The following is a 12,906-nucleotide window of genomic DNA, read 5'->3' on the forward strand; positions in this document are numbered from 1 at the left end:
TCAGTCTAAGACTGTGGCTTCCAATTTCTTCCTCTTTTTCCCAAACAACTTTAAATATGATCAAAGGTAACTAAAGGCAGGGTAGGAATCTGGAACAGAAAAAATACAGTAGTGGAAAAACAGGTGGAACCGAATAGAGTGTGCATAGTTTGGCTAATAGTATTGTGCCTGTGTTACTGTCTTAGCCTAGGTGAAGAGTACATGGAAACTCTGTATGTTATCATTGCATCTTTTCTGCCAGTCTAAAATTATTCCAAAATAACAAGTTTATTAAAAGAAAGAAATCAGCCAGGCACTGGTGGCTCACATCTGTGATCCTAGCTACTCAGGAGGCTGAGATCTGAAGATTGTGGGTCAAAACCAGCCCAGAAAGGAAAATGGCACTGTGGCTCAAGTGGTAAGAGTGCTAGCCTTGAGCTGAAGAGCTGAGGGACAGCGCCCAGGCCCAGAGTTCAAGCCCCACAACCAACAACAACAACAAATTAGCATAGAGCCAGGTGCAATGCCACATATCTCAGCTACTTGGGAAGCTGAGACTGGACATCCTGGCTTAAAGCCAGCCTGGACAACCTAATGGAACACCACCTCAAATTAACTGAGTCCTTTAATTCTATGTAAACCACTGGGAAGTGAAATTCAAATGTTTGTAGAACCCGCAGAGCCATTCCATAGACTCCCAAAGGCCAGTTTAGAAACTGGCCCTCCTCCAGAGCAGGCCTCGGCTCAAGCCGTCTCAGTAAGGACAGCCTTGCTAGGCCGTGTGACCAGAATCTCCCTCCCCACCCCCTGCAGGAGCTGAACCGCACATGCCGAGCCATGCAGCAGCGGGTCCTGGAGCTCATCCCACGCATCTCCAACGAACAGCTGACAGAGGAGCTGCTCATGGTTAACGACAACCTCAACAACGTGTTTCTGCGCCACGAACGGTAGCCCTCCTCTCCCATGTCCCTGTCCCTCTGGCCTCCTTCCAGCGTAGCTTTCCCTCATCTCCCTCTCAAGCACACGGCAGGCCACCAGGCACATGGCTTGAACCATCTTCTTCAAGCACTCCTGTGACCCGATTCTGCCCTCTTCAGCCCTCCCTGGAGTTAGCTCTCTACCTGCACTTGGTCCTGGGCAAATTCATTTATTTTGGTATTTACTTAGTGTGGGACTTGAGGCTTGATCTCAGGGCTTAGTTGTTGTCCCTTAGTTTTTCACTCAAGGCTAGCACTCTACTACTTCAGTGGAGGCCAGCTTTATGTCTAGCATTTTACTGGTTAACTGGAGATAAGAATCTCACAGACTTTCCAGCCCACACTGGTTTTGAACTGTGATCCTCAAATCTCAGCCTTCTGAGTATGTAGATTATAAGTATGAACCACCAGTGCCTGGCCGAGAGCTTTCTGACTGCAAGCTACATAAGCTCTTCCTTCCCAAGTTAAGCAGGAGAGAATTTACTAGAATAGCCTTTATTAATGAACAGGTAGTTGGGCTAGGAATGTGGCTTAGTGGTAGAGTGCTTGCCTAGCATACTTAGGCCCTGGGTTCAATTCCTCAGTACCACATAAGCTAATAATAATAATAATAGTAATAATAATAATAAACAGGTAACTTTCAGAACCAAAAGAAGAGGGGGACAAGCAGAGCAAGGCCTCAGGATTATGTCCCCAGGGCACTGCCCTCAAGTGGATCAGCCCTAGACACTTGTCTGGCTTGTCTTCCTGGGCAAGAGTCAGGGACCCAGCAGAGACTGATGGCTTAGTTCTGCTGTGCCCTGCATTACTGCACCACCAGGATGGTGTGAACCGGGAGGCGTACTCAGGTGCTGTTACCAGGGAGGGCTGGGCTGCACAAGCTCTGACTGCCACACTCCCTGTGCTGTGACAGAGCTGGTCCAGTAGAAGTCATGGAAGCATGTAGAGTGCTCAGTGTACCCCTGTTAAACAGTGCTAGTTTTGCCAGCCCCCTCGAGCCCTCGGAGCCTTTCTTGTGTCTTTACTCATGAATAGACACTGGCCCAGTGATTTGCAGTCAGTTGAGATTGGGATGGAACCCTGCCAGTCACATCTTCCTGGCCTCTCCTGCTTGTTTGCCCAGTAGGTCCCCCCAACAACCATTCATCAGGCCCCCCATTTGCCAGTGCTTTCTGGGTCCCAGCCATTGCTACTCTACACTAGACAGCTATGACTCTAGTGGTATAGCACCAGCCTTGAGCAAAAATGTCAAGTGAGAGTACAAGGCCAGGGCCTTGTTTAAGCCCCAGTCATGGCACAAAAGGAAAAAATAAAAGTGATGGATGACATTTACCAAGGCCCAGCCCTCAGCTCCTCTGCACCGACCTCCTCGGACCTGAAGTGGCTCCATCAGACAGGAGACCTGTCCTACAGTGCCTTGGAGAGCCACCACACCACCAAGTGTGGAAGTCTATAGGGAAGGACACCTGTTTGTTCCTTGCTTGTGTGTTGTCCCTTCCTGCTTCTCCTCCGTTAAGTTACTGTTTGTTTCGTCCTAGTTGTGACTAAGATGACTGTATAACTGATCGCGTAGGTCATTTGGATTGAAACCCTTCTGCACATGAAGAGGGCACTGCTAACAACTCTGTGGGACACGGGTGTACACTAGATGTCCTGTCACCCTCATGGTGACCCCCTGCATTGATCCTTGAGACCAGCCATTTGAAAAGCTCTGACGCGGGGCTCTACCTGGGGACCTGCCTCACTGTCCCTTTGACTGGGGTCTTTTGTCTTGTAGGTTTGAACGGTTCCGAACAGGCCAGACTGCCAAGGTAAGGGAAGGGGCAGTCTGACTCAGTGCTGATGAGAAGCAGTGGTGCTGTTCTTACCCACTCCCCGATGCCCTGCATGTGGTAGTGCTTCTTCCCACCCAGGCTCCAGGGAAGTCTCCTTCTGACTCCTTATGCCACTGCTCCTTTAAGGGAAACAGGTGTGCTACTGGCTAGTGCCTCAGGGGACTTCCCTGCCTCCCAAGGCTGTGGCTGATCGGGGCCCAAAGTAGCCAGGGAGCAACTCCCTAACTCCCAGTCAGACTGCATGGGCCCTGGAGACAGATCCTAGGGCAGAGCACACGGGCCTCAGTGCTTCTGGGAAAAAGGAAGGGAGCTGCAGCAGGGCATCTCCCTTCTCCTAGGCTGCACGTGAGACCGAGCCAGCAGCTGACCTCATCGACATGGGCCCTGACTCTGCAACTGCAGGCAGCCTCTCATCCCAGCTGGCAGGAATGAGTAAGTGGGGCCCCGCTGATGGCGCCTTCCAGTGCTCAGGCAGCTCCACCCTCACAGGGGTGTGTCCCATTCCTCACCAGCAGCAGACCCCACCTCAGCGAGGTCCCAAGCTGAATCTTGTCTAAGGGTTAGGCACTAGAAGAAAATAAGCGTTGGCTCTACCCATGGGGATCACACAGGTGCTGAGCCCTGCGACCCCACAAATCCCACTGTCCCTCCCCACGGATTCTCCATGACTCAGATCACCTGGGTAGGTTTGGGTACGTCTCTGAAACTTACTGTGCTGCTCTGCTCCTCAGTAACCGGTAGGAATGGGCCCTCCTGAGCACTCCTGGGTCAGGAGCATTGAACAGGCTGAGATTAGGACTAGCTAGGACAGGGGATAGATGTAGGGATTGCACCTACCCAGGGCCTGTCTGTGATAGGTAAGCACTCTATCCCTGAACTACTTCTCCAGCCTCTTTGGTGTATTTGGGTGGGGAAAGAGGTAGTAAGTTTTGAGATGAGGTCTCTCTGTGTAGACCAGGCTGGTCTAGAACCCACAATTCTGCCTTGCTTTGTCAAGTTCTGGGATTACAAGCATGCACAACCACATCCAGCTGCACTCTTGATAAATGTTAGCAGTTATCATTGTCACTGGAATTGGTTTTTAGTATCAATGACTCCCTATTTCATGCAGCCCTAGGAAATCACTCAGATCCCACTTTGAGTCACTGAGACTCAAAGTTCTCTGTCCTAACGGCTCAGCGGCTTCCCCTAGCAGATAGAATGGGAGCATCTTCACCACAACCATGAAAGGGTCTATCTACTGCTCGCAGGCAGTGGGAGGATCCCACACATGGCCTTTCTGTCCCTGCAGACCTGGGCTCCAGCAGTGTAAGGGCTGGTCTGCAGTCTCTAGAAGCTTCCGGCCGCCTGGAAGATGAGTTTGACATGTTTGCACTGACGCGGGGCAGCTCTCTGGCTGACCAACGGAAAGGGTGAGTGACCTGGTCCCTGCAGGTGCTGGCTTTCCATTGGGGAGAGAGCCCCTTTCAGGACCCTTGCACCTGGCTTGCTGGTGGGCACACCAGGGGGAAAGGCACACGTGCCCTAAATCAGCCCAGCATGGCCAGGAGAGCCCTGTGGTCAGGGTACCAACTGGACACTACACAGGCAGGGATGGGACAGGGATCCTGCAAGCCAGTGGTAACAGCATGTCACGATCTATGCGCATTGGGAGGCCCTGCCCGTACCCCTGGGCCAGGCAGCTAGCATTGGACAGTTCAGAATTCAGGGCGGTGTGAATACAAAACACAGTATGTCCATCTCCCCACCCTACAGCCCATACCCACTCCCACAGGTGGCAAGTCCTCCGGGACTTTCACCTCATTTCCGTGCTGGAGCCACTTGCAGTTTCCATAGGGGAGTCCCTGTGGCCCTGTTGTGTACCCTGTGCACCGAGGCCGGGCTCCAGCCTTCCCACGCGCTGTCTGTTCTCGGGGACAAGCTTTCAAAAGCCCTACTGCCCAGCCCCCAGCTGTGGTCACAGTCTTCAGATCTTGTTCCTGACCTTGGGCCAGACACCCCCCCTAAATTCCCTAGCTTTTGCTGATGCCTGTCACACAGATTGCATGCCCACGCCTAACTCCCTGAGGCAGAACCAGAGCCTTGCTTCCATTCCCAGGAGAGTTGGGACCCCAGCCGGTGCCCTCTCTGCCTGGGCCCCACCAAGCCTACACAGTCCCCCCAATCCTCACATTCCGTGGCAGGTGGTCTGCTGAGGCTAGGCAGCATCTGATGCCACGGCTGTCTGTTTCAGGGTGAAATATGAAGCCCCCCAAGCCACAGATGGCCTGGCTGGAGCCCTGGATGCCCGGCAACAGAGCACCAGTGCGGTAAGCAGAGGAGCCCAGGTTCACCCAGATCTTCCAGAAAGAAAGGAGGGAAGACCTACCCATCGCTGGGGGCCCACACATACAAATGTAAAAGGCTGGGCCTTTGTACGTTGGCCCTTTGTGGCGAATGCATCAATTCCAAATTGACAGCTAAGGAGACGGCTGGAGAGGTTGTCAGGGGCCCCTGCTTAGCCTGCCAGCGTCAGCCCAAGCCTACATTAGGAAGCTGGCATCCTGCAGCCCTTGCCATTGCATGCCAGCTGCGGGTCCTCAGGCAGTTTATCCATCCTTCCAACTATGGTTCTTCCTCTCCACCTGGCAGCCATCATGTGTACAGTGGGCTGTGTGGGAGCATGCACATCTGCCACATGTGACTCGGTCACAGGCAGAGCCCAGGGCCTGGTCGCTGCCCCCTCACTGCTCTCCAGAGACCTGTCACCTGCAAGAGCACGGGCGGAGGGCAGGGAGGGGCCTCATGCATTATGCTGGACTCCCCGGCACGCTTCTAGCCATGTGCTCGCTGGCTCTGCTCTGGTTGAGTGGCAGCCACGTGCCCTCACCAGGCACTCTGTGGCCACGCTCCACCTTGGCAAGAGTGCAAGCACAATCCTTTTCCCTTTGAGTATGCACCTGGCGGTGTGAGGACCGCCACTTCAGTGAGCAGAGCAGCTCAGGAACTGACTGGAAGGTGCTGGAGAGGCAGGGGGTGGGAGATTGACTCACAGGCCAGGGCTGGGGGGGGGAGGGGAAGAGGACATGTGCGAGGTGGCAGGGATCCAGAGACCTCAGGGAGGCCGAGAGGATTATGGCTTCTGTCCTAGGTGAGGTAGAAGCCACTGGAAAGTCTCGAGTGTGGGAGGTCATCTATGTGACTTCTCGTTTAAAAGGCTCCAGAAGAAAGCTAAGAAAGTGCCAAGGAAGCTGGGGACGCCGCCCAGCTTTCCAGGGTAGAATGTGGTAACTCCAGGAGCTCTCCATCCCACCCCTGCATCTCCTGGTTTCCCATGTGCTGGGCCTCTAGGCCTCCTCTCACCCTCATAAGCAATCACTTCTTGAGCCCATGCTGTGTCCAGCCCTAGGCCAAACCCTTCACATCTTCATCTTCACATACGTCGCCACACAGCCTACAGCTGCCTCTCCAGGCACAGGGCAACCCAGGAGCATGACTACTGCTGGGTCTTCTGACTCCCTCAGCTCCTGCAGTAGCCCACCGTGGGCAGTCCACCTGCAACTCCACCTGCAGAAAAGGGGAAACTGACAGATTCGCCCCCACCCCCACCCCCAATAGTCACCGCTTCCTCCTGCACAGGGGCAATTTCTGAAGAACCAGCAAACACTTGCTCACAAGGGCCTTAAGTCTGGCTGGCAAGCAAGGCTGACCCTCTAACCATCAGAACATGATTCCAAGTAGAAAGTACAAAATGAAATCGGGCCAGGGCTGTGGACCACCACATCTGTCCAGGATTCCATGCAGAATTCATGACTTCTGCAGCCGGTGGCCTTGCTCACCACACAGCGGGTTTTCCCTCTTCACGCCCTCAGGTGTGATGGTATGCCAGGCCCCCATATTCGTCTGTACAGGGTAGTACAGTGGTTACACATGGTGCAGTGGACACCAGAACTGGAGGCCCCTGCACCACTGACTGACCCACTGGCTCAAAAACTTCCTCTTTGCTATCAACAAATATGAGGGCACCAGACACACTGGTGTTTCTGGAACCTGCAGCCCATCAGAGCCCCTGGCAGACGCCATACTATAATGGCTGCTTCTCTGTCTCCCTAAATTTCTCAGGCCACCCTCGGGGAGCCTATGTGAAATGCCAGGACACTTGTTCACTGTGCTCTGGACAGTGGTGGCTCTGGACCCCTGGGCCGAGGCTCCCCTCCCCTCCCCACCCAAGCAAGGCACCGCATGATGCTGCCTTCATTGCTCCCCCTGCTGCCACACCTGTGCATGCGTGTACACGCATGTGCACATACACGTGCATGACCACATATGCCCTCCCCACCTGTTGGCCCCTTGATATGTCAGAACTGGGCAGCCCACCTTTGAAAGTAAAGGGCCCCCTATCGATGCTTGGCTTGCTCTGGTTGCAAGGAACCTCGCTCCTGCCCAGTCTCCTGGCCCTGCCTGCACGCACACACACTCACCCAAAGACTGGCACAGTGAAGAGAACGGTGGGAATCCAAGGCTCTCCAACCCAGCAGGACACAGCCATCTGAGCAAAAGAATGATGCCCAAGTCCAGGGGTGGCAGCTGCCCCAGGCTGCCCAGCTGGGGGCTTCTACCCTTGACTGCCCTGCCCCTTGCCTTCCAGACCCCTGCCACCCAGGCTCGAATCATGGAGGACATTGAGCAGTGGCTGTCCACGGATGTGGTACGTTCCAGCTTTCCCCTTCCCCACCTGGGCATCCCATTCTTATCATGGAGAATGAATGGACACAAGGCCAGCGTAGAATGGTACAGTCCCCTGGGCCAGGTGAACAGCTGCTGAGAAGGGACATATGTCAATGTCCCCACCCCTCCCAGGCTCAGCATTGCCCCAGCTATGTCCCAGAACAGGGAAGCACCCAAAGAGGGCCTCCAGAACCCCAGGGGGCAGAGGAGGTGGGGGTCAGACTGGGCTTTGCTGCTGAGGGCTCCTCCTCCACCCTCACCTTCCCACCCAGGTACCAGGAACAAAGGAGGCGGGGCCTGCTGGGCCCCAAGGCTGCATTCCTCTAGGCAGGGCCCAGAAGCTGGACCTTTCTGGGGTCAGAAGCCTCACCCCATCCCTGCTTTCCAGCTTTAGCTTGGGGGAGCTCCAGGCCTCCGTGGGTGTCAGCTTTTCCTCCATGGAACCAGATGGCCTACCCCTCTGACTCTTGAGTAGAATGGAATTGTCCACTGGAGGTCACTGGCCCCTTTGCCCTGGCAAATGCCAGTCTGGAGACTCATTTTAGCTTCCAACAATCACCAAGTTAGCCTGAGACTCATTTCATTTTTTAAGTTTTGTTGTTGTTGCCATTGTCCCAATACTGAGGTTTGAACTTAGGATGGTCCTTGCACTCACTCTACTTGCTTTGTCACATCTGGGTCTCTACCAGCTGAGTCATGCCTCCAGTCCAGCAGTTTGCTAATTAACTGAAGGAAAGGCTCCTCGGCTTTTCTGTCCAGTCTGGCTTTGAACCATGAGTGTCCCCATTCTAAAGGATCAGGAGACACCCCAGGTCTTGCAGCTCAAAGAAGGATGAGTCAAGGCCTAGGTCCTGGCTGCCTCTTGGACTGCAAGATAGACTGGCCAGTGCTCCATAGCTACTAACCTCTGCGCCTTTCTTTCTACACTCTCAGGGGAACGATGCAGAAGAGCCCACCGGCGTCACCAGTGAAGGTAGTACAGTCCCGCCCTGGCCCCCACCCCTCCCCCAGCTCTGCGTGCCCCACCCACCCTCCCTCTCCTCCCTCAGAATTTGACAAGTTCCTGGAAGAACGCGCCAAAGCCGCCGACCGGCTGCCCAACCTGGCCAGTCCCTCAACTGAGAGGCCCCCGTGCCCCCGTCCTGGTGCAGCCCCTCGGAGGAAGACCCAGGAGAAGGACGACGACATGCTGTTTGCCTTATGAGCGAGGGCCTGGCACCCGCAGCCCAAGGGCCCCCCCCCCCTGCCCCCACCCCGGCTGAGGCCTCTTCCCCTCTCTTGGTATTAAGGCTGCTTTGGGGGTGTTGTTACCCCATTCTCTCCTCCTTATGACGGAGCAGATCTAGGTATGGCTGGGCCATGCTGCCTGGGGCCTTGGGGACAAGAAGATTTAACTGGGGACACAGGTCAGCCTCCATCAGAATCATGGCTGCTCCTGCCTCCCTTGCCACCCCACCACCACTAAGAACTGGCTGAGAACTGGAGGCCCCAACAACCTGGCTGCTTAGTTGGCCCCCTGGGAGGCCCTTCCTTAGTGGCTGGTGACAGAGGAACCCATGCTACAGCCCCACCCTCTCCCAGCCCCTGCCTCATGGCAGCAGGCTTCGGCTGGCTGTTGAGGGTGGGTGGCCCCTGCTGAGCTGCTCACTGTCCAGGTACGAAGCTGCACGTGGTGAGGAGGCCAGCCCAGGCAGCCAGGTGAGGCCCAGAGGATGCCGAAGGCCCAGGCCCACCACGTACCACTGACGTGGCCGTCCTTCCACAAGGCTCCACCCACCCAGGGCCCAGCTGTTGGCTGGTCCTCTTGTACAAGAAAGCTGCCTTTGGTACCACCAAATAAAGGTAGAAAACCATCCTCGCAGCAGCGTGTGGAGTCTGAGGTTTGACTCAGCCAGTTACATGAACTGCCAGGCTCATAAGAACAGAACCACACAGTTCCTGCTTTGCAGATGACAACACTGAAGCTCAGTTTGGCTGCCCTGACACACAGCCCAAGGTGCTGGACCCCTGCAGAGATCCTAGGTCTTGGGGTGCCACCGCTCTGGATCTGTGTTCTGCACACCAGGCCCCCAGGAGGCCCTGCTCTGGGTACCTCCTTGCCCAGCCCTGGATGTTGAAAGCAGAGGCCTGGAGTGGGGCTGTAGCAACTCACCTGCCCAGAAGTTCAAGTCAAGAAGAACAGTGATCAGCATGGAGATCCACTCTGGCCTGTGCTCTTGGGTGTGAAGGAGGGTCTGTGTGAGCAGCTCCCACTCCATCTGCAGTTTGGAGAGCGGGGAGGGGAGGACCCAGATCCTGTGCTCTGAAGGATGACCTGGAGCTAGAGTGTGGTAGGCCAGGTGGAGCCTGGCTGGTCCCATCCCTGAGCAAGGGAGGGGCAGTGCCCCAAGATGACACATCCCAGCCACCCGAGTGCAGACACTCCGGCTCTGCCCACGCCTCACGGCAGCCCCACAGAATCCATGGTTTGCAAAGCCACCATTTACAAGCGGGAACACTGAGGCTTGTGGAAGCAGGGACCAGCTAGTTACTACCAAATCATAAAAGAGGGGTCCCAACTCCTTCCTCCCTGCTGCCTCTCCTGCCTGCTCCCCTCATCCTCTCCTGGTACCTAGAGGGCCCTTTAGAGGGGTATGACTTCATAAAGGTCAAGACTCCTCCTTCCATCCACCAGGAACGCAGGGAACTCTCCACACATGCAGCTCCTCACTGTGCTGAGTATTCCCCAAAGCCACTACACCAAGGGTACTGGGTGCTGGGGATGAAGTGGTGCCCCGTGGGGACATGAGAGGGGGCCATAGGGACAGTCATCTCAGTAGCTGTTACCTCTGAAATGAAGAAGAGGGTCACTGGAGGCCCACTGCAGAGAGGAGAGTGCCAAGGCTTCAGGGAAAGATGGGGCCGCACAGCATGGGGGGTGGGGAGAATAACTATAGCACAGGAAGAGGACCAGCCTCCTGATAGAGGCTTGAGCGGCGGCAGGGTCCCTTTCCAGGCAGGAGGGTAGAGCCTGCAGGAAGTGCTGACCAGAGTTCTGGAAGTTTGTTGGCAGCAGCTGCTGACCTCCATCACCTGGCTGCTGTTGACAGCCCCTGACCCAGTGTCAGTACCCGGCAACTGGACCTTCAGGTGTGGTGTAGCCGATTCTGGACAGCCCCTTTGAGCTGTGTGTACTTAGGCTAATTACCTAATCTCCCTGTGCGTCCACTTCCTTAATAATCTTTTCATGGCTGTTGTGAAGACAAGTGACACCACACCTGACACGCAAAAAATATATATATGTGTGTGTGTGTGTATGTATGTAAATACATATATATACATACATATAGACACACACACACACACTACCAGGTGCCGCCCAGGAGCTGAGATCTGAGGATCAAGGTTCCTGGCCAGCCCAGGCAGACAAATCTCTTACCTCTAAATAACCAGCAAAAAGCTGGAATTGGAGCTGTGGCGTAAATGGTAAAATTCAGTCTTGAGTCAAAAGGCTAAGAGCACAAGGCCCTGAGTTCAAGCACCAGTAATGGTGCACACACACACACACACAAAACTATATGTTGCTATTGCTGTCCAGTCTAAAGTGTCCTCTGCTGCAGACACCTGCCCAGAGCACTGCCCCTCCAACTCCTGGGTTGTTTGCAGGGACTTCAGCCTCTTTAATGCCTTTCATGCCCCCTCCAGGACAGCATTTGTGCTGGGCCCCCATCCAAAGGACATCACCCATCTCCCAAACTTGGCTGCTGCCCTTAGTGGTCATGGCTGCTTTGAGCCTGGCCAGGGGGGCAGTGCTGGGTGAATCAGGCTCTGCTGCCTGATTCCATTGGAGGGAGGTTGGTCCAATCCTTCCCCTTGCCTGGGCTCAGGGCCAGTGACTCAGGGTGACCACCAGGTGGCAGCAGTGATGCATGCATGCATGCCTACAGGACATCAAGTAGATTCCAGAAGCCCTGCTCCTTATCAGGCACCACTGCACTCCACCCCTATACTACATTACACACACACACACGGCTACTGCAGGGTGACATTACAGTGTCCTGGAGGCTGGAGAGCTAGAACCTGAAATATGCCATTCCACAGCTCACCTCTGCTGAGACTGCAGGAAGGACTTGCTCTCTGACCTTTCAAGTCTTGCAGTCTCCAGACTCTGGCTATGATGAGGGTTCAGGTAAACATGCTGGAGCCCAACCCTGGGGATGGTCTCAGACCAAGTGCACAATACTAGGGGGGGTTGAATTCAGGTTTGCCAGGCAGGTGCTCTGCCACTTGAACCATGCCTCCACTTCTGACCTTCCTTTATTCTCATTAAATCACAATCATGACCAATCTTTTCGTACCATTGCCCCTCTCCTCCCCACCATCTTCCACTGGACCCCCACAGTTCTTGCCTGGGCATCACCCCCTGTGGGCCACAGGAGCTCCCAACACCCCTCATGAGGTTGTCTCAGTTTACCTCAAGGCTTCAAGGCAGGAAGAGAAGAAGGGAGAAAGGGAGGGAGAGGTTTCATTTTGACCAGGTGTGTTGGAGCAGAGATCCAAAGTGATGTACTAGTCTCAAACCATCCACACATATGTGCAAACTAGGATTTGTACTTCCAAACAACCTGTTCGCTTCTTGCATCACAGAATGTCACAGATGCTGGCAGTGAGGTGCATGCCTGTAATCTCAGCTATTTAGGAGATAGAGGAAGGAAAATTCTGAGTTCAAAGCCAGCTGATAGCACACGGAAAGATGCTAACTCAAAGGAAAAAAATGCAAACGTAAGGGCTAGAGGTATCACATGATAGGCTTGTCTAGCATGCACAAGGCTATCAATTCAATTCCCAATGTCAGAGAAGGGAGGTAAGGGGCTAGAGGCATAGCTCACTGGTATGGTACCAGCTAAGCAAGCAGGAGGTGCTGGGTTCAAACCCCAGCGCTGTGAGCTTGGGCAACAGAAGCTTGTCCACTCACATTCACGAGACCAGGCTACGAGATAAAGCTGTGCTGGGGCTACAGGTCGCCATTGCCTTGTGTCTTTACATGGCCAGCTCCTGCATGACGTGACCTGATTTTCCTTGGAGGGGCACTAATCTCTACTCGGAGTCTCGAGCCCTCATTGTGTCTTAGTCACATCTTCAGAGGCTCCGTCTCCAGCCACATTCTGATGTCCCAGGGGTTAAAGCTTTGGCATGAGAGTTTAGGGGAACACAGTCCCGCAGTGGGCAGATGTACTGAGCCTCTAGGCCTCAGCCTTTCTCCCAGGTTGATGTGTTCTGCTCTGTGGAAACCACAGCTCTGCCATGCTGAACCCAGTCTGCACCTGCTTCCCTAATAGACATTTGTAGGTGGCTTGGCCCAGCTTCCTAGCCATGGATGGGTCATGAGGGACCCATTGTGGGTCAAGAAAAGAGGGGCCAGGTAACAG

General features: G+C 54.6%; 1 protein-coding gene across 1 annotated transcript in view; it reads left to right on the forward strand.

Moving 5' to 3' along the window:
• Positions 1-9,359, forward strand: part of Tom1 (target of myb1 membrane trafficking protein) — a 35,880-nt gene extending 26,521 nt beyond the window's left edge. Inside the window, exons 8-15 of the mRNA XM_070014495.1 lie at positions 793-926; positions 2,734-2,767; positions 3,130-3,223; positions 4,083-4,203; positions 5,025-5,100; positions 7,419-7,478; positions 8,432-8,471; positions 8,548-9,359. Of these exons, the coding sequence (XP_069870596.1) occupies positions 793-926; positions 2,734-2,767; positions 3,130-3,223; positions 4,083-4,203; positions 5,025-5,100; positions 7,419-7,478; positions 8,432-8,471; positions 8,548-8,702 (714 nt within the window). The 3' untranslated portion in view covers positions 8,703-9,359. The remainder of the gene's footprint in view (positions 1-792; positions 927-2,733; positions 2,768-3,129; positions 3,224-4,082; positions 4,204-5,024; positions 5,101-7,418; positions 7,479-8,431; positions 8,472-8,547) is intronic.
• Positions 9,360-12,906: the final 3,547 nt, after the last annotated feature.

The sequence above is a fragment of the Dipodomys merriami genome, unplaced genomic scaffold, assembly GCF_024711535.1.
Source record: "Dipodomys merriami isolate MVZ:Mamm:240054 unplaced genomic scaffold, mDipMer1.0.p SCAF_97, whole genome shotgun sequence".
NCBI classification, from domain to species: domain Eukaryota; kingdom Metazoa; phylum Chordata; class Mammalia; order Rodentia; family Heteromyidae; genus Dipodomys; species Dipodomys merriami.